Genomic DNA, 21,806 nt, shown 5'->3' with positions numbered 1-21,806 from the left:
ACTGTGCATCCACAAAAAACCCGCCAAAACAAAAATACCACAAAAATCCCGAAAAACAAAATTTTGATGAAATCTTATAGAATTTGACGAAACCAATTTTCGATTTCATCATAAAATTTGATGAAACCAATTTTAAAATTTGGGATTTTTGTATTAATTTTTTTAAATTTAGGGTTTTTATATCAATTTAGTTTAAGATGGAGTTTTAATGAATCCCAACATTTGAGTAGGTTTTTTGTACCACGAGTTTGGTCACCTTGGATTTTTATAACTAGTTTTGTTACAAAAAAAAGACAAATTTTAGCAAGTAGATGATAAGGATTCATGCGATTAAAGATGTCAAATTTTAGTGGAAGTATAGTACCCAACACGTTACATGCTAGGCTAAATATAGTTTTTAGCTCGCTTGCGGTTGTGCCCTATTAAAAAAATTAAGAAGTTACATGCTCTCAAGTTTTTTTATAAAGAAATGAGGTAGCGAAACTTTTGGCTCATTACAGAAGGAGGTGGATAAACATGAACCTCTCATTGATGTGTATAACAGTCTTGAGGAAATAGATACATTAAACAGGGAGGATTATGCAGCTAGAGAGTTAGCAAGAATAAATCACAAGAAAACTTCTTTGAATTTGGCAAGGAAGTGGTTCTCTAGGTCTAAAGGTCAGTGGTTAGCATAAGGTGAAAAAAATTCAAGATTCTTCCATAAATATGCTTCTTATAAGCAGAAGACAAATGCAATTAACTCACTAATTATCAATGGTGATATGTTTCATGATAAGGAAAAGATAAATGAGGAAGCTAAATTTTTTTATGTGGATTTATTCAAAGAAGAAGCAGTGGTTAGATCAACTTTGGTGAGCTTGAATTGCCTAGTTTAAGTGTTATGCAAAGTATAATGCTGGAGAAACTTTTTGAGGAGAGTGAAGTTAAAAATGTGATATGGAATTTTGGCAAGAATAACTCACCAGGACCAGATGGCTACACTATGGAATTCTTCAAGGCAATGTGGGATATTATCAAAGTAGAGCTCATGGCAGTGGTGAAAGAATTTGAGCATACTGGTCATGTTGATTGGAGATTAAACTTCACAAATATAATCTTAATTCCCAAGTGTGATGGAGCTTTTTCAATGCATTCTTTTAGACCAGTTAGTCTTATTGGTGGGATTTACAATTACAAGATAATTTCCAAGCTTCTGGCAGATAGATTAAAACAAGTACTTCCTTCAATTATTTTTGAGTTCCAAGGTGCTTTTGTTGATTCTAGGCAGATAAGTGATGGCATTTTTATTGCATCTGAGCTAATTGATTCTAGAGAAAGAGAAGGCAATCCTGGTTTGATAGTAAAAGTGGACTTGCAGAAAGCATTTGATAATGTTAATTCGGGGTGTCTTGATTATACAATGTCAAGGTTTGGTTTTGGTAATGTATGGAGGAACTGGATAAGATGGTGTCTGTCTAATACAAGGTTTTAAATGGCTATAAATGGAACTTCTTCAAGTATGTTCAGAAGTACAAAGGGACTAAAACAAGGTGATCCAATGTCTCCATTTGTATTCATTCTTGTTGTGGAGGTGTTATCTGTTATGATAAACAGAGTTGCATCTTTGAATCTAATCTCTGGGTTCAAGCTATCTTCTGAAGCATTTGAGATCAATCATCTACAGTTTGCAGATGATTTAATTATATTCCTTGATGACAAGTGCACATGTAAACAATCTTAAAAACATTTTATTGGGTTTTGAACTGGTTTCTGGTCTAAAAGTGAAATTTTAAAAAATTGCACTAGTACCAATTGGTAATGTTGTGAACACTATGGAGGCTGAAATTATTTTTGGGTGTCAAATTTCTGCTTTTCCTATGAAATATTTAGGAATTCCTTTGGGCAGCAAGTCTAAGGCAGTGGGAGTATGGGATGTAATTCTGCAAAATTTTCAAAAGAAGTTAAGTATGTGGCAAATGAAGCATCTTTCAAAAGGAGGTAGAATCATGTTGATTCAAAATGTGCTTTCAAGTTTACCAGTCTATTATTTATCTCCTTTTCAACTTCCAGTTTCTGTTGAAAAGCAAATGGAGAAGACTATGAGACAGTTTCTTTGGGGTTTTGTGAATAACAAACCTAAGAAAGGTTAGGTAGGCTGGAAAAAGATAAATTTACCAAAGGAGGATGGTGGAACTGGTATTAAGAAGTTAAGACTGATGAATAGGTCCTTACATGCCAAATGGATATGGAGGTATGGAAATGAAGAAAAATCTCCATGGAGAAAAATGGTGAGGCTTAAATTTGGTGGTAATGAGAAATCTTTTCTTCCAAATACTTCAAACAAGTCAGTGGGGAAAAGTTTGTGGGCTGCCATTCTGAAGAGTAGAAGTCATGTGGAGCAGAATTCAACTTTACAGGTGAACAATGGTGATAGAGTTCTCTTCTGGAAGGATGTTTGGATCACTGATCAATCTTTACAAGCAAGGTTCCCAAATTTATATAGTTTGAGCAGACTGCAAGATGCTACTATTCAGGAGGTGTTAGATGAAAATGTTGGAAACAGTTGGAATTTTTATTTTTGCAGGAATTTAAGGGAAGCTGAGATAGAAGACATAGCTCATCTCTTGAATTTTTTGGCTACTTTTAATAGAGGTGAAGGTCAGGATCACAGATTATGGCAGAATGGTACAAAAACATTCTCAGTGGAAGAGTGTTATAAATCATTGGAGGATGATGACTTGCTAGTTTTCCCTTACAAAAGCGTATGTAATCCAAAAATACCACAAAAGGTGATCTTCTTTGTTTGGTCTTTCTGCTATAATGCTGCACCAACAATGGATTCACTGGGGAATCCATATGATGTGAATGGCTGTCTATTATGCAAGAAAAGTGCTGAATCAAACCAACACTTGTTTTTGCATTGTGATACAACTAGAGAGATTTGGTTTTACTTCTTAAGCGCCTACAATCTTCAATGGGTTTTTCAAGGCAGTGTCAGAAATACACTATGGGAATGGAGAAGAAAAAAAGGGAAGAATTTAAGTTTGAAAACTAAGATTTGGGACATGATCCCATTCGCAATCTGGTGGGCTGTTTGGCTTGAAAGAAACTCAAGAGTTTTTAATGGCAGATATAACTCAACTAGTAACTTGAAAGATGGTATCAAAACTTTGATTTATAGTTGATGTGTGGATACTCAAATATTCGAAGGAATCACCTTGGACATGGTTCTTCATAATTGGGAGGCTGTTGCTCATTAAGTCTATGCATTCATTACTTTTTTTTAGTGATGTATTGGATTTGAATAAAACTTACCCTTTTTGAGTCAAAAAAAAAAAAAAAAAAAGAAAAAATCGGTGGTACGAATTGCTACGCTTTGAATCGAAGACAAAATGAATGCATGCATGATGCGAAGGCCATTTTAGAACCAAAAAAAGCAGAACCCTGAAATGTCTATATTTATAAGTTCACTGAATGTTACTACTGATTTTATTAACAGTTAGTTAATTTTAGATGACTACCAAAGTAAGTGTATACAAATTTTGACCAGACGGTGAGGGTAATAATATAATACATGCAGTGCATCCCCACAAAATACTCTCACTCTCTAAATCTCAATTTCTCTCTCTATATTATATCCATTCATGATTTTGTATTCAGAAAAATTCTCCACTAATTCCTCTTCTCCTAATCTCTGTAACCTATCCTTCTGCAACTCATTTTGCACGTTCTCTTCACCAGTATTCTAACTGAAAACTAGGGTATTCTCTCTCTCCACTATACTAATTTAGTCACACCTCTTTTACACCATATAAATGAGCACTGCCCATCATCATCGTCTACTACATTAAGAACACCCATTTCTTGCTTCATTTACTGTCACAAATTAACTCTTTAACCTTCTCATTTGATATCACCTGTATAGATTTTCTGAAATTAGTTGAGAATAACTAAGTTCGTTTTTTATTGTGTAGTTTGTCCCATTAATGGCTGTGGTTGTGGATCAACAGCCTAAATTTAAACATTTTTGTAGGATTTGCAAGAAAGGGTTCGGTTGTGGAAGAGCATTAGGTGGTCATATGAGAGCTCATGGAATCGGAGACGAGAATATTATCTTAGACGACGAAGATACATCAAACGACACAGACGATAACGAGGATCAGCATCATCCACCAAGTAATAAGCGTATGTACGCCTTACGAACAAATCCAAATCGGTTCAAGAATTGTCGAATTTGTGAGAATTGTGGAATGGAGTTCTCGTCGTGGAAAGCTTTTCTTGAGCACGGGAAATGTAGTTCATCGAGAGGGTACGGTGAAGAGCTTAATAATCATGTAATAACACCTCAAGTATCAGATGATGAGGACGGGGTGGCACGTACATGGTCCAAAGGAATCCGGTCTAGACGAGCAAAAGTAGGATTTAATTCGAATAACATGATGAACTGCCCATCAACAGAAGAAGAAGACCTTGCAAACTGTTTAGTTTTACTATCAAGTGCACGGGTTGATCATCCCATCTTCATAGCCGAAACGGAAGAATCTTGTGCTTCGGCTAGTAAAGAAGAGAACAAAAGGCGCAAACCAAATGGTTTGTACATGTCATCAGGAACTGATCATTATAATAGTCATCATCAACTACTACTACAAAGCAGCTATGACCATAATAACAATAATAAAGCTAAGGGACTATCATCTAAAGGGTTGTTTGAATGTAAAGCATGTAAGAAAGTGTTCAATTCTCATCAAGCGTTAGGAGGGCATAGAGCAAGTCACAAGAAAGTTAAAGGCTGTTTTGCTGCTAAAAATGAAATGCATCAACAACAGCAATACCAAAACGATGATCAAAGTATCTTAATGGACGAAGATGTAATCACAAACGATGAGTTTCTTGTCTCGCCTAAATCAACTACGAATGTTAATCAATCGTTTGAGCGTGAAAGTTCCGGTGGTAGCCCATCTCCGATGACATCAAAGAGGAAATCCAAAGTGCATGAGTGTTCCATATGTCATCGAGTTTTCTCGTCTGGACAAGCTTTAGGTGGACACAAAAGATGTCACTGGGTTACTTCCAACTCCCCGGATAACACATCTATTTCAATTTCCTTTCATCACCAACAACAACTCAAAGATAGAAACCAAAATTTCCATGATTTTCATAAACGGTCATCATCGTCTTCTCAATTCTATAATACTAAGCAGATTGCGTCAGAAGATTTGCAGTTATCAATACTTGATCTTAATCTACCTGCGCCACCATCCATGGGTAAGGGTGAGAACAACAAGTTAGGATTTGAAGTTCCATGGATAGGTCTGTCTACTAATAACAATGCCATCGAAGACAACGCAGATGGACAAATTCCAGAAATGAGAAAGACTGATGATGAAAATGACGAGGAACAAAATCAAAATAATAATGTGAAGTTAGCAAAGTTAAGTGATCTAAAGGATATGAAGATGGGAGACAATGGTTCTTCCTCACCGTGGTTGCAGGTAGGAATTGGTTCATCAACTACTGATAATAATGTGTAGGAGTTAATCAAGCGTTTCGGTTTATTTAAACAGAAGTTCGACTATTAATTAGAATCTAAAGAGTACATAGTTATTGTAAGTACTTAGTTAACCTACAGCACTACGTACCTTGATTGATCCTTTGTTACTATTTTGTCTTGAATCCATTTTGTATGTACAATTTTTATTTTTTTTGTAAAACTTGAATTTTTAATCCATTAATTTGTATATGGACACAAACATCTAAAATGTGCCCATGCCAATCACCTAAGTACAGGATTTGATGCTGAATAACCCAAAGAGATGGGACGAAATCAAACCGCAACAGCTGCTTCACCAGATTCTGGAAATTCTGGAAAGAGATGTCCATCATAAAAGAGGCGCTTTACTAAATAAATTGTGGCTACTCCTAGTCTCCTACTGAGCAGGACTTGCTGGACTCTCAATGTACTCAATGGTCCCCGACCACTGAAAATAAAATCAAAGTAAATTTTGACAGTGCCGCTGGGAATAAAGGCTTTGTGCTGGGATAGCCACAGACAGTACGCTTAGATTTCAAGGTGGTCAGACTAAAGAGTCAAGTTTCATATCTCCCATTGAAGCTGAGGCATATGGTGCATTATTAGGAGGTATTGAGATCGCTATCAGCAAAGGGTTCAGAGACATCATTCTGGAAGGCGATTCTTTAACTGTCATCAATGTTTTGAAGGTTAATCATTCAAGTTTTCCTTGGGCGTATTAAGGATTCCATCAATAGAATTAGGGAAAAGATTGGTATGTTCAATTCTGTTGAGTTTAGCTTTGTCAACAAGGAAGCCAAAGTCATGGCTTATTCCTTAACAGCTTATCCTATTTCTACTCGCTCTAATGTAGTGTTTTTTCCTCCCCTCTTACAGGTGAGCTCTCTTCTCTTGCTTATTTTTTTTTTCAAGAGAAACAATTCGTTTATTTTAAATGGGCTTATCAATGACATGTGGGAACTTAGGCGCAGGCCCAAAAAAAAAAATTCTTACCGCCAGGCCCACAATTAATTTCTGACACAGTCGCACCCATAATTATTTAAAAATATTTAAAACTTACTGAAAGACTCTATTACCCTTCATCGTTTTTGGGCATAATTTTTTTTCTTCTCCGCCGGTTTCTTTCCCTATTCCTCCATTAATCTCTGTAACGGATCTGCAAAGATTTTTTCTCCATCATTTAAAGAAATGAATCATTTAAAATCGATGATTCAAAGAAGTAAATCATTTTTTACTAAACCCTAGAATACATTTCAACAAAAATGGATGAACACAGACGAAGAAGAAAAAATCAAGTAGAAGAAACAGAAAAAAAGTTATGCAGCTAAATTTTCCCTTATATTGTCTTATGCACTAAACAAAATGATGCAGAAGACATTATGCACGTGCATAAAAATCCATAAATCAGAAAAGTGAAAAAAGTAATGCATAAGACAATATGCAGCTAAAACAAAATAATGCATAATGTCTTATGCATCTAAAAAAACTGATGCATAACCAGAAAAAGTGAGAAAAGTAATGCATAAGACATTATGCAGCTAAAACAAAATAATGCATAATGTCTTATGCATCTAAAAAAACTGATGCATAACCAGAAAAGTGAAAAAAAGTAATGCATAAGACATTATGCAGCTAAAACGAAATAATGCATAATGTCTTATGCATCTAAACAAAACTGATGCATAACCAGAAAAATGAAAAAAGTAATGCATAAGACATTATGCAGCTAAAACAAAAATAATGCATAATGTTTTATGCAGAAATAATAATGGCATAATGTCTTATGCACTAAACAAAATGATGCAGAAGACATTATGCACATGCATAAAAATCCATAAATCAGAAAAGTGAAAAAAGTAATGCATAAGACAATATGCAGCTAAAACAAAATAATGCATAATGTCTTATGCATCTAAAAAAACTGATGCATAACCAGAAAAAGTGAGAAAAGTAATGCATAAGACATTATGCAGCTAAAACAAAATAATGCATAATGTCTTATGCATCTAAAAAAAACTGATGCATAACCAGAAAAGTGAAAAAAAGTAATGCATAAGACATTATGCAGCTAAAACGAAATAATGCATAATGTCTTATGCATCTAAACAAAACTGATGCATAACCAGAAAAATGAAAAAAGTAATGCATAAGACATTATGCAGCTAAAACAAAAATAATGCATAATGTTTTATGCAGAAATAATAATAGCATAATGTCTTATGCACTAAACAAAATGATGCAGAAGACATTATGCACGTGCATAAAAATCCATAAATCAGAAAAGTGAAAAAAGTAATGCATAAGACAATATGCAGCTAAAACAAAATAATGCATAATGTCTTATGCATCTAAAAAAAACTGATGCATAACCAGAAAAGTGAAAAAAAGTAATGCATAAGACATTATGCAGCTAAAACGAAATAATGCATAATGTCTTATGCATCTAAACAAAACTGATGCATAACCAGAAAAATGAAAAAAGTAATGCATAAGACATTATGCAGCTAAAACAAAAATAATGCATAATGTTTTATGCAGAAATAATAATGGCATAATGTCTTATGCACTAAACAAAATGATGCAGAAGACATTATGCACGTGCATAAAAATCCATAAATCAGAAAAGTGAAAAAAATAATGCATAAGACAATATGCAGCTAAAACAAAATAATGCATAATGTCTTATGCATCTAAAAAAACTGATGCATAACCAGAAAAAGTGAGAAAAGTAATGCATAAGACATTATGCAGCTAAAACAAAATAATGCATAATGTCTTATGCATCTAAAAAAAACTGATGCATAACCAGAAAAGTGAAAAAAAGTAATGCATAAGACATTATGCAGCTAAAACGAAATAATGCATAATGTCTTATGCATCTAAACAAAACTGATGCATAACCAGAAAAATGAAAAAAGTAATGCATAAGACATTATGCAGCTAAAACAAAAATAATGCATAATGTTTTATGCAGAAATAATAATGGCATAATGTCTTATGCACTAAACAAAATGATGCAGAAGACATTATGCACGTGCATAAAAATTCATAAATCAGAAAAGTGAAAAAAGTAATGCATAAGACAATATGCAGCTAAAACAAAATAATGCATAATGTCTTATGCATCTAAAAAAACTGATGCATAACCAGAAAAAGTGAGAAAAGTAATGCATAAGACATTATGCAGCTAAAACAAAATAATGCATAATGTCTTATGCATCTAAAAAAACTGATGCATAACCAGAAAAGTGAAAAAAAGTAATGCATAAGACATTATGCAGCTAAAACGAAATAATGCATAATGTCTTATGCATCTAAACAAAACTGATGCATAACCAGAAAAATGAAAAAAGTAATGCATAAGACATTATGCAGCTAAAACAAAATAATGCATAATGTTTTATGCAGAAATAATAATGGCATAATGTCTTATGCACTAAACAAAATGATGCAGAAGACATTATGCACGTGCATAAAAATCCATAAATCAGAAAAGTGAAAAAAGTAATGCATAAGACAATATGCAGCTAAAACAAAATAATGCATAATGTCTTATGCATCTGAAAAAAACTGATGCATAACCAGAAAAGTGAGAAAAGTAATGCATAAGACATTATGCAGCTAAAACAAAATAATGCATAATGTCTTATGCATCTAAAAAAAACTGATGCATAACCAGAAAAGTGAAAAAAAGTAATGCATAAGACATTATGCAGCTAAAACGAAATAATGCATAATGTCTTATGCATCTAAACAAAACTGATGCATAACCAGAAAAGTGAAAAAGTAATGCATAAGACATTATGCAGCTAAAACAAAATAATGCATAATGTCTTATGCATCTAAACAAAACTGATGCATAACCAGAAAAGTGAAAAAGTAATGCATAAGACATTATGCAGCTAAAACAAAATAATGCATATTGTTTTATGCATCTAAACAAAACTGATGTTATGCATAAGACATTATGCATAACATCTTTAATTCAAATCTAATCATAAATTTCCGATTGAGATCAAAAACATGGAGACAAATAAGGTATGAAAATTTCCAATTCAGTTGATATCGAAATACTGCAACACACTTCTTACCCTTTTCAACTTCAATTTTTATTTCTTTTTATTTCTCGAATAATCAAAGACAACAAAAAACCCAAAATCCCCAGATTTAAACCGCAGATTTTGAAACGGAAACCCTAGTTTTATTGAGAAGATTATTCAGAAAAGGATTTGGGAAAAGATTTGACAAAGGGAAAAATCCAAATGTTAAAAACGAAGAATCGGAGTTCACCATTGTTTTCTTCTCGCTTCTCTCTGTTCGTCGCTCGAAGAAAAGGGTAGTTTGGACTTTTAAAAACTGAGAAGCAGAATTTCATAAATTATGGGTCTGCTACGAATTTTTGACGGAAAAATGGGTGCGCGCCTGAACTTTTCTGTCCGTGGGTTTGACAGTGGAAAAATCTGGGAGAATGGGTCTCCCTGTAGTTTTCACGACTTTAAAACTGGATCCACCAGAATAACATTGCATTGTTGCTTACAGGAAACGATGTGATTGGAGAGATAGTCTTCCCTTTTTTTCTAGAACTATGATTTTAGGCATACCAAAAACTTTCAAGGCATACAAAATAATTTTCCCATCCTAGGTAACCTTATAAGGGGTGTTTAGTGGGTAGTTTAATTACCTATATAACCTTGAACCTAAAATCAAAAAATAAACTATCCTAAACATCTCTTCTTCTTCCTCCAGCTAAACCACCTTCCTATTCTCTAAGATTTTTTTTCATCACTGTAATTAATCATCGATTCGTGAAAATTCGATCATCGGTCAAATTGAACTATATAATGGATCGTACAAAGAAAAAATCAAACGTCAGGTGTTCTAAATCCTCTTCCAATCAATGAATTAAAGAAGAAGAACCAATTGAATATGAAGGTGTAAAAACTATAATTGAACCGGAAATTGAATCGGAAATTCAACCATTTGAAGCTCCAAATACTGAAATGAGGATAAGAAGGTATTCCCTACAAACCCAATCTTTTATTTGTTGTTTTTCATGGATTGAATGAGTTAAATTGCTAAAAACTTAGGGTTTTTGACGGTTACAGTAGCGGGTTCGGCTGATAATTGAGTTGAGTTTTGAGACGAACTGTTCTTGAAATTTCACCCTGAAAGTGTCTATGAACAGTTCGGCTAAACCGTAAATGTAAATTTTTAGCCGAAGCCCAAAATATGTATTGAATACGTCCTAGAAAAGTGTCAGGTTCGGCTAATACTTTGCAAACCTTCCCGGCCGAACTTGAGAAGTGAAACTTACCCCAGGTGGTTGTCAGGTTCGGCTGACTCGATTAGATCACTTTCAAGCCGAACCTCTCTCTGTAAACACTTCGAAAATATTGATTTGGAGGCTCTAGGTTCGGCTAGCTCGTGTTGTTGAGTTATCAGCCGAACCCTATTTTTGCACACTCAAGTTTTTCGATCTTGTTTTGGCCATAACTTTTTCGTCTGATGTCGGAATGACCTCATTCTTTTTGCGTTGTGTTTGTCTTTTCATTCTCTTGAAGTTGAAGATAAGATCTAATTGATTTTAATGAGTTTAATATGGACCTTGGTATTCTCCATCATTAGACTTCACTTTTTTAACACTTTTAGTAATTTTCACTTTTTTTGTTTGGTTCATCCTATGAAAAGGCTGCACAATAGAAAACATATGTAATAAAAATCCTAACCCCTAAATGTGTATGAATTTAAGTGCTTCATGGAAAAATCAGTATCATGTTCGGCTGATGTGATTTTTTGAATATGAGCCGAACTTGGAAAAATATATAGCTCGGCTGATACGATATTTAGAGTGAGAACCGAACCTAACTCTCAGGAATAAGTTCGGCTTGTTATTAGACTTTAATATAAGCTGAACTAGGATCTTGCAAATAGGTTGGAAGTTGGAAAATGAAGGTTCGGCGTATAACGTTAACAAATTCAGCTAGCCGAACTGTTCATCAATTTAGTGGGTTCGACTTATATTTTTAAGCCGAACATAGTCCTGGTTCGCCGAACCATGATGAAAGATACAATTTTTTGATGATTTCAAGCTACAAAAGTGAGATTAAACATAAAATAGAAGTGTACATGTGTGTTAGAAGCATTGGGTTCCTCATTTATGTATTCATCATATGGATTTGGCTCATAAAAATCATCATCTTGAGTTTGAGTTTGTGTAAAATCATTCTCACAATCTAAGAAATCAGTCATTTCTGGATTATTGTTGTAGTTCATATGTATTTTCCTAGGTTTTTTAGATGAAGAATGACCCTCCTCATCCTCCATTAAATCAAGAAGAAAATTTTTCTCACTTTCTCCTTCTCTCCTTCTCAATAAAAACTTTGATTATTTTTTTCTCCAAATTTTTTAATCAAACAAACCTTTATAATTCTGAAAATTATCTTAATCACTAAACAAAAGTTTTAATCACTAATCCAGATTATTAACACTAATACGTAAAGAGTATACTTGTCATTAAAAAAAAATTGGTTGAGGGGATTTCTGATTTTGTTATTTCACATCATTTTTTGTCTTTATTCAGTATTCCTAATAAGATTTCAGTATGCCCAAAATCATAGTTCTTTTTCTAAAGAATATAGTCATGTAGTCCCAAACCAAACATAACATAACAACATTTCAAGTGGATAGGATACTCAAGTTAAGCACGTTATTTCTCTGAATTAAGTACACAAAACGTGAGACTGCCGTGAGTTGTCATCTGTGAGTCCAGTAAAACTTTTTAGTTATTCAAAATTTCAACTTACCCATTTGTGTTACCATTACTGACCTTGGATTTGTCTCGAGGCTTGAGCTTTGCCATTTTAAGCTATGAGGCCAGGAAAACTGTTTTGAATACAGAGTTGTCTGTCCATCCAAGGACACAGAAAAGTTGTAACTTATGAATTAAGAAACGAATATGGGTTTTAGGTTTTCAAAATTTCCAGGCATTTTTACTGTAAAAAGTGTCTTTTAAGTGTACGAAATCTGAACTTTATACTCTAGAGACAGATACAACAAAATAAGGAAAACAACACTGTATTTTCCAATACACCTAGCTCTCTCTGCCTGAAGCTCATAAACACTGTATTTTAATGGAAGCTATCTCTGAATATTCCATCAACTAGGAATATATATATTGATAAATCATAACAATGAAAAGAAATTTAAAGAGACAAAATAACATATAACAGCTACTTGTGATTAAGATTGATGAATAACTAGTACATGATGATTCATTGACAATCCACTGCTTGAAACATCAATCTGATCACCACACCCCACAAAAGTCTTCATAACATAAACCCTAAAACACTAAAGATAAACTAACTAGAAGGGAAATTTCATGCAACAAAAACATAAAACAACAGAAACTAAAAACCAACAACCACCGCCTTCTTCATCTAGAACACTGGCCAGATCGACTACTATTCAACCTTAACAAGGATGACATTCTTTGTTAGTTATTGAAGACTAATTATTATTTCCTAAAGTTAGCCGTGGTTATTTAGGGAAGGGGTTTCCTAAACCGGCTAGGATTCTTGGTGGCCAAGTTTGTAACCTATATAAATAGGTAATTAGGCCTTGTAGAATTGTATTGTGTTGAAAACGATTAAGAGATCGGTGAGAGATTTCTTGTATAGCTTTTAGGGCTAAAGCTAGGGTTTCATTGTGAGAGCATATTGGTGAGGAACAAGAGACAAGGTTATCGTCTCGGGTAATTGTTGCGGTGTAACCAAGGGTTTGCTGGGATTCACATGACGTTGTAATCGTTTTTCTTCATAGTGGATTTGATTTGGTGCGGCTCAAAGTGGACGTAGACAATATATACAAGTTGTATGTATTGGTCGAACCACTATAAATCTTGTGTCTTGTGAGTTGATTTATCTTTCTCGTATTATTATAGTTGCTTGTGCTTGGTTTACTTATTATTCATCATAATATCTCAAGATCCGTTATTCCGCGGTTGTCAGGGATTCCATAAGAAAATCCTGACATCCTTCTCCTCAATCTTCTTAGGAATAGAGATCTTAAGAAGTCCATTTTTCATCTCAGCTTTCAATTCCTGTAAGTTAAGGAAATCAAGATCCAGGTTGAAAGTAATAAAAGTGTTTATATCATCTTCATTAACATCTGGACCAACAATAAGAACATCATCTTCTTCTTTACCCAGAAGAGTAGTGATAACAAGAGAGGTACTGATGGTATTTCAAGTTGTTGTAGTAAAAAGTTCGTTGAGACTTATGAAAGCAATAGAGTTTAGATTTAATGAAATTTAAAAACAAATAAAACTTAATTCAAGATTATTAGGAATAACCAAGACACTGATTCCACTATCACATATGAATAAATTATGGCAAATAATCCAAAACTCTAATTATCTTTTAAGTCCCTTATTTCTTAATTCACAATTAATCAAACATATTCTCAAATATTAGTTGTATTCCCCAAGCATAGACTATCAATTGATTAAACAAAGTATAGTCTATCAAATTGAATCACAAGTAATTAAGAAAATTATGTAAACATTTAAAAACTCTGCAAGAGCAGTGATTGAGTAAATTATAATTAAAAATTAGAGAGAATGAAATAGTTACCCATTATTCATGCGTGAATAGCTTCCTCATTGCCTTGGTTGTGGGATAATTAGCTCATCATCATGTTGGAAACACACTCAAAATTCATTTTTATTGCTCAAAGGGTGTTTACAAAGATGAAATGGAGAAAAACTATTAAAAGCCTGGTTTGCAACAGTTATAAGTGTTACAAACTGAAAAGAACGATAGAACAGTACTGTCGCTGGTTCTCGACCCTCGCCTGTGTGTCGTTTCCACTGTTGAAAAACGACTGTATTGGATGGTCTGTTCTTCGCGTTCTTCAGATGAGCAGCAGCAGAAAAATATTTCTGGTGCTTGATTTTCTCGACTTTGTGATGCTCTATAATCTCCCCAAACTCTCCGTCACCCTTATATGACCCAAGGGACTCTATTTATACCCGAAAAATGCATCGAATCTCCTCCATAACTTCACAAATTCTCGGCAGTGAAAGAAAATATTTTCGGATATTTTCTTTCCTGTTTTAGCTTCTTACGCATTTTACAGCTGCAAACTCTCCTTGTTTAACTCTTACACGCATCTAGCATTCTCCCAGCATATTCCAAACTCTCCCAGCAACAGCAGACGCGTGAAAATCTTCCCCTGGTGTACGTGTTGCTCTGTTTACTTCTACGCGAGAATCTAGCCAATTTTAATCGATCAAATCACTCATGATAGTTTTGTTGGGACATATCACAACTACCCAACAAATTTCATCCCTTTAATCAACCTAGTATTCCTTCAAACTTCGATCGAAAATTACACAGTTCTGTTTTCTATTTTCCCGCCAAAAATGAAATTCAAAAGAAGAAAATGGGTGCTAAGGATGAATTTGGGTGCTGAGGATGAATTTGGGCTACGCATAACCTTGGGTGCCCTTTAGCCAAATCTGGAGTCCGTATAGCAAATGTCCTCCGGGGTCCAAATAGCACTTTTTGAGCAAATTTTTCCACACAAGTGTATTTCTCCAAAAACACCTACACAAACATAAAAACACCATAATAAGTACAAAATCAAGCAGTAGCAATAGAGACACTAAGGACAATTCAGACACAAAAATGTGTCTATCAGGTACCCTCAACAGTGACTTTGATATCATCCTTCCCAAACCCAGGCAAGTTGATCTTCAAATCAATACCTTCTTTCAGCTCTTTAACACTCCATCTCTTCATCATCACATCTTTTTCTTCTTTGTCATACAACTTCACCTCCTCCATATCAGAATCAAAGACATCTGCACAAAAAAATCATAAGAAACACCACAAGTTAAAAGGAAAACAAATCAGAAAACGGAAACTTGGATTTAAAGGTTGAAAATACATAAAAACTCGGAAAAAAACACCACAAGTTAGAAAGGAAACACACCAGAAAACAAAAACTTGGATTTAAAGGCTGAAAATACATATGCATCTTATATATACCTGAACCAAGAAGATCAGTAGTGAAACTAGGACGAAGAGCATCAGTAGTGTGAGACCCTTTTTTGTTTTTCATCAAGTTAAGTAGGAAAGAATATATGGGGACAAAAGAAGCTGCAGAACGTTTGGGGTTAGGGTTCTTAAGAAGACCGAGCTTGTTTTTCAAAGTGTTTGAGGAGACAACAGTAGGAGCAGGTTTCTTTGACATAGCCATGAAGATGGAAGCCATTGAGTATGCTAGATCTTAAGGAAACCCTAGAATACTCTTCAAATGTTGTGAGGAGATAAGACAGTGTTGTGGTGGTATTTATAGAGATATGGAAACCTTGCTTGATGATTGAGTGTATAAAATGCTGACTGGATTAGTAATTAGTAATTTAACATTATTGTAAATTTAAGTAAATAATTAGTGGTACTAAGAGTAAATTTGTCTGTGTATGTAATAGCATTACAGATAAGAGACTGGACAGAATCTCTGGGCAATGGGTATGGAATAAATTATCAGAAAAAAACTTAGATTTAGTTGCTAATTAGATAAAGGCCCACTGTACAGACTCAGATTCATAAAGAATAATTCATTTTACTGGGCCTGTTAATGATAACTGTAGACCCATAAATTCATTTTACTGGACCTGTTAGGCTTATTCTTATGCACATGCCAAATCCTGATATTTGGCATATATGCACCCACTATGGGTATGCCAAACTGCTAAACTCATATGTCTATATCCTAGTCCTGGCTTATAGGCATACACGACAGAGTTTCCATCGAGCGATAGAGATTCCATCGCTCGATGGTCTTTCCTGCGCTCGCTGGTCAGTCAATCGCTTGCGTTAGTCAAGTTGTCGCTCGATGGTATGATTAACGCTTATCAGTTCCTCATATAACGGCTACAATTTCCCCCCTCTATAAATACCTAATTTCAAACTCATTTTAACTCACACCATAATTTCTAAATCTCTATAGAATTTCTCAATATTTTTTTCAAATCTAAAACTATCTATGTTTTCTTGTAAAATGGATTCACAATCTCAAAGTCAAGGAAAAGGTAAAAAAAACGAGTTTGTGGTGCAAAATACACCATGATATAAGATGAATGTATTTGTCGTAATTATGTTTTTTTTACCCAAGATTGTATCGATGGTGCAGAACAACATGGTAACACCATGTGGGATAACATACTTAAGAAATATGAAGAACAAACCATGAACATCAATGGTCGTGATGCAAAAGGATTGTCAAAACACTTCATTGTAATCAACCGGGAAGTGGCCACTTATGTTGCATTTAATAATGCAAGCCAAGAGAAAAGGCAAGGATAGTGGTCAGACATATATTGATTTTGAAAGAGAGGTTCGTACAGATTGGCAACGAAAACATGGTAAACAGTTCGCTTATGAAAGTTGTTATTATATTTTGAAGGGGTCGAACAAATATAATTCAGAATACTTGTCAAATAATTAACAAGTACCTGAAAGGTCACCATACAATTCTTCTCCCTCAACACCAAATTCTTCACCATTTTCACCAGGTCCATCAAATTCTTCACCAGATTCCACAACAAGCTCAAATGCCAACAAAGTTTTCAATAATTATGTTGATGGTAATAATAAGGGAAAACCTCCACGGAGGAACACTGCAAAACTGGCTAAAAAATTAGCTCTAGAAGGAGGGAGTTCCGGAGGATTTAACATGGCGGAGTTTATGGAACATCAAAAGACCATCGAGAAGTAAAGATCAGTTGATAGGAAATTTCAAAACCGGGAGAGTAAGAAAAGTCGTCTTTCCCAAGAAAAAATTGGGTTTGACTATGACAAGCATAACATTCTTCAAGATAACACTTCAATTATGAACGCCCAGCAAAAACATGTATGGAAAATTGCATTTGACGATTCAAGCACAAATTAAAAAGCAAGCTGGATTTACTAATAACCAACCCAATGATGATGATGATGATGATGGAACTCATGATGAGTTTGATGTAGTAGTTCCTCTAGATGATTAATGTATGAGTTTAAGTTTTAATGTTTTGGTTTAAGTTTTAATGGTTTGTTGTTAATTTGAAATGAAATTTTGAAGTTTATTAATTAGAAATGTTTTTTTTTATTAAGTTTTGCATTCCATTTAATAATAAATGTAAATAAATAACAATACATAACTTAAGAAAAATAAATAACATAACTTAAAGATTTAAGAAATATAAATGACCTAAAGATTAAAAAAAAGTAACTAAGAAAAATATATAAAATCATTATCTTCCATGCTCTGCCCAAAGATTCAATCTCAGATCATCTCTTAATTGGTCATATAAATTTCGGTTCTGAATGTAGTTAGTCATTTGACCATAATTCCTTGCAGGGAGGCCTCTTTCTGGTCGAATCTCCGGTCTCAAATCTTCATCTTCATAGTTAATCCAATCTGAATCACGACGGGTTTCCTGAATTACCATGTTATGAAGAATTAAGCAAGTGAGCATAGTCTTGTGCATTTCACGAGGACTCAACCACGATATGGGCCACAAATGATAGCGAACTCCCTCTTCAAAATTCCAAAAGCGCGTTCCACATCCTTCCTCAGTGCCATTTGGGCATCGTTAAAATGTCGGTATGAAAGGCCCAATGGACCAGCAGGAGCCTGGCGGTAGCATTGAACCAAGGTGTACCATTTTGGGTAGATACCATCCGCAAGATAATAGCCATGAGTGTACTGATGGTCGTTGATCATGAAACGGACAGATGGAGAAATTCCATACTTCAAATCTTCAAATAGAGGCGACTTGTGCAAAACATTAATATCATTTTGTGAACCCGGAAGTCCAAAAAAAGCGTGCCATATCTAACAATCATAAGAAGCAGCAGCTTCAAGGATAACTGTTGGTTTTGCAAAATGACCCTTATATTTGACCGGCCCAATATACAGGGCATCCTTTCCATACCTAATGCATACAATGGAGACTACCTAGCATTCATGGGAATCCCCTGTCCTCATTCTCCCTCAATATTTGTCTAACATCTTCGTCGGTTGGTTTTCGTAAATATGTTGGACCAAAATGATTAATCATTACTTCACAGAACAATGAAAGGTAAGTGTAAGAAGTTGTTTTATCCATACGAAGGTACTCATCGTTCGCATCCGCTGGAGTGCCATAACCTAGAATCCTTAAAGCCGAAGTAACTTTTTGTTCAGGACTATGACCTCTAATATTCAGTGCATCGAACTGATAATTGAATTGAGGTTCTACTCGACAAAGCTCTTCAATAATATTTTTCACCAGATGACGAGGCATGCAGAATCGACCTTGAAAATTTTGATTGAAGTACACACAATTTGGAAGAAAATAATTGTGCATCAGCTTTTGGTGGTAAAATTCCCTCCCTCGATACGTATATCTTCTTGATTGGAACTCTTGGTATTTGGCCCGTATGTACAAGCATCAAAATTTAGATTAGTTTATTATCTTCAACTTCCTCTTCGTCAATTTCTTGCAACCTCATACGATACCTTTCTTGCTATAATCTGAACCGATTCATAATAATATCCCTTTCTTCGTTGGATCTCGACATTGATGATTATGAAATTTAAAATTGAGAATATAGGTGAAATCTCTGTAGAAGTAGGTGTGAGTTATCTGGAGAAGTAAAAGGGCGTATATATAGGAACCATAGGGGGGAAATAGCCGTTGCAGAATAACTATTGGTCGATATTCATAGTTTCGCCAGTGTTATTATTTAAATCGCGCGGGAGAGAGAATAGCGCCAGCGATAAAGTCATAACTGCTAGCGATACTATGAATATCGCTCGCTAAAATATCTATCGCTTATCGGTTTTTCCATAGTGGCACAGTCGGTTTGCCATGCCACCTGGTATGCCAAACACCATTTTTTTGGCATGTACATAGGAATAGGCCTTAATGGGATAAATTTCTATTTTCTGTGAAAGACTTGACATTTTTCTTTTAAGTTTACTTGTTTTTGAACCTTTTTGTTTTTCGGTTTTTTTTTGGGGCTCGGGGCTCCCCTTATTTTGGGATGCTCATAGGAATAAGATGGTGTTACTCCAAAGTAATCCCATGAACTCTTACCCATATGCCAGAGCTGCACAAGATCCCAACTCGCACGACCTGACTTAAGAACACTCGATCCAAACTGAGCCCGATTTAATCAATGACCCGTTCAGGTAAAATCCTTTAACCCGAGCTTGTTCCGGTGGGACGCAGTTAATTCATTATTTAGACTAACCACGAACTATGCCAGCCGATTATATGTAGGATTAATTGCATCCCCTGGTTCATTAGTGGCTATAACTTCTGCACATTCTTCTCGTACTCGAGCAACACATCAATTAATGCATTTTTTTTTCTTTACCTTCTTCCCATATTCCGAGCAACACTTTCGTATTTTTAAGTAGTGTAGGTTTCAGTTGAAATATGAAGGGATTTGTATAGGTAACGAAGAGAGTTTGGTAACAGATTTCTGTTAGAATTTTACAAAAGCGCCTCATAAATTGGGAGAGAAATTTGGGGCTGTTTTAAAATTGGGTTTTATTGAAACAGTTGAGATAATATTATTAATAAGGTTTGTTTGATTTAGAAATTTTGTTAATTTCAGTGGTTTAATTTTGTCCTTTGGTTAGTCGGGATTTGTAATTGTTATAGTTGAAGAAAAAAGCGACATGTATTTTTTGCTAGAGCATAGGTCGGTTGAACCCACCAAGCGTTGGTACGTCAAGTTTGGTTGTCATATTTTAGTATCAAAACTCATCTAGAGTCGCTTGATTAAGTACTAGGGTCAACTTCGGTTAGGTTAGACTAGAAAGTCTAGGAACGTTCAGACGTACGAGTATTACCCCGAAGACTTGAAGAATGTGAAGAAGTAACGACTGCAACGAAGATATCATCCTTACTCTTGAGGTTAGTAATATTAACTTCATCTTGTTTCCATTCCTATCGTATCTTTCAAGTCGCTCTATATTGAAAACATAACATGCGAAGCCGTGTATATAATACTCCAGTGATTAGACTTGGTCATAGCATTATGATCAAAGTATCAAGGAATTATATTTCGAAGTATTACGCTTATCTTTTGAATTTCGTAAATATGACATCAATATAATCTATGTATTTAGTTACTTGATTATGTGTAGGATATAGGTGTGATTTCATCCTAGGAAACTATGTATTATTATATTGGTTTAAGAAAGTAGATGTATGAACTTGTTTTCATTAATCCAAAGGGAACCACAAGTGTGTTGGTCCGATTCTTTATTGAATATCATTTGGATGACCAATACAAAATGACAAGGTAGAACCTATCTTGACTTATGTTGAGAATAAAGGTATAACCGGTCATAGCTTATATTGGGTACAAAGTTGTAACCGGTCACAAGCTAATTTGAGTTGTTATCGGTCGCAAGTTACATTGGGAAGTAAGGTGTAACCGGTCACAAGCTACATTGGGAAACAAGGTGTAAACGATCACAAGCTACTTTGGGAAGCAAGGTTTACCCGATCACAAGCTATATTGGGAAGCATGGTGTAACCGGTCACAACCTATCTTGGGGAGCATGGTATAACCGGTCACAACTTATATTTTGAGTCATGGTATAACCGGTTCCAAGAGAAAAACCGAGTTTCTAAAGTTCACACATTGCTTCATGTTGTGTGTGAGTTAGGAATTAGGGTTTTCCAAGAGAAACTTCTAGATGTCGACATTATTTGAACATGTACATAACTCTTATCATTAATTGTTCAAAGATATTCCTTGATGCTCAAGGTGATCCCGACCCGAAATTTTGAAAAGCATTTAATTATGATTTTCAAATATATATGTTTTAATTACCAGCAATTAAAGCATATTCTCTGGAAAAGGTTTATTAGTTATGTTAGAGCACTGCTCGGTCGAACTCGCAAGCGTTGCTATCTCAAGCTTGTTTGTCAAGTTTAGTTACCATAACTATAAGTCTTGATTTCTAGTATACTTATAGCTAAGTCTCGGACTAGGATAGGAAGTGTAGTTGAGCTCTAGACTCAACGATGTTTATCATGCAAAGATAAAGAACTACTCAAGGAACTGGTGGATCTTCATCGACTAAAAGGTATTTGAAGACTTGAACTTATCTATCATTCAAAAGTCTATCTACTGTGTTAGATCATTGCTCGGTCGAACTCGCATGCGTTTCTATCTCAAGCATGTTTGTCAATGTTAGTGATCAAAACTATAAGTCTTGATTTCTAGTATATTATATC

General features: G+C 34.7%; 3 protein-coding genes across 3 annotated transcripts; all 3 read left to right on the top strand.

Annotated features, from left to right (window-relative positions):
* The first annotated feature begins 1,474 nt into the window (after positions 1-1,474).
* LOC113305885 lies at positions 1,475-2,132 on the top strand. The gene is made up of 2 exons (XM_026554877.1): positions 1,475-1,709; positions 1,789-2,132. The coding sequence occupies exons 1-2, from the start codon at positions 1,475-1,477 to the stop codon at positions 2,130-2,132; spliced, it is 579 nt and encodes a 192-aa protein (XP_026410662.1).
* Positions 2,133-2,267: 135 nt separating this feature from the next.
* On the top strand, positions 2,268-3,167 carry LOC113305884. Its single transcript, XM_026554876.1, has one exon. The coding sequence runs from the start codon at positions 2,268-2,270 to the stop codon at positions 3,165-3,167; it is 900 nt and encodes a 299-aa protein (XP_026410661.1).
* A 655-nt stretch (positions 3,168-3,822) lies between these two features.
* LOC113305209 (zinc finger protein ZAT9-like) lies at positions 3,823-6,367 on the top strand. The gene has a single exon (XM_026554293.1). The coding sequence runs from the start codon at positions 3,969-3,971 to the stop codon at positions 5,511-5,513; it is 1,545 nt and encodes a 514-aa protein (XP_026410078.1). The 5' UTR covers positions 3,823-3,968; the 3' UTR covers positions 5,514-6,367.
* Positions 6,368-21,806: the final 15,439 nt, after the last annotated feature.

Source organism: Papaver somniferum, chromosome 8, assembly GCF_003573695.1.
Source record: "Papaver somniferum cultivar HN1 chromosome 8, ASM357369v1, whole genome shotgun sequence".
In the NCBI taxonomy this organism is placed as follows: domain Eukaryota; kingdom Viridiplantae; phylum Streptophyta; class Magnoliopsida; order Ranunculales; family Papaveraceae; genus Papaver; species Papaver somniferum.
Note: the sequence above shows the minus strand (reverse complement) of the source record. Positions and strands in the feature narration are given on the sequence as shown.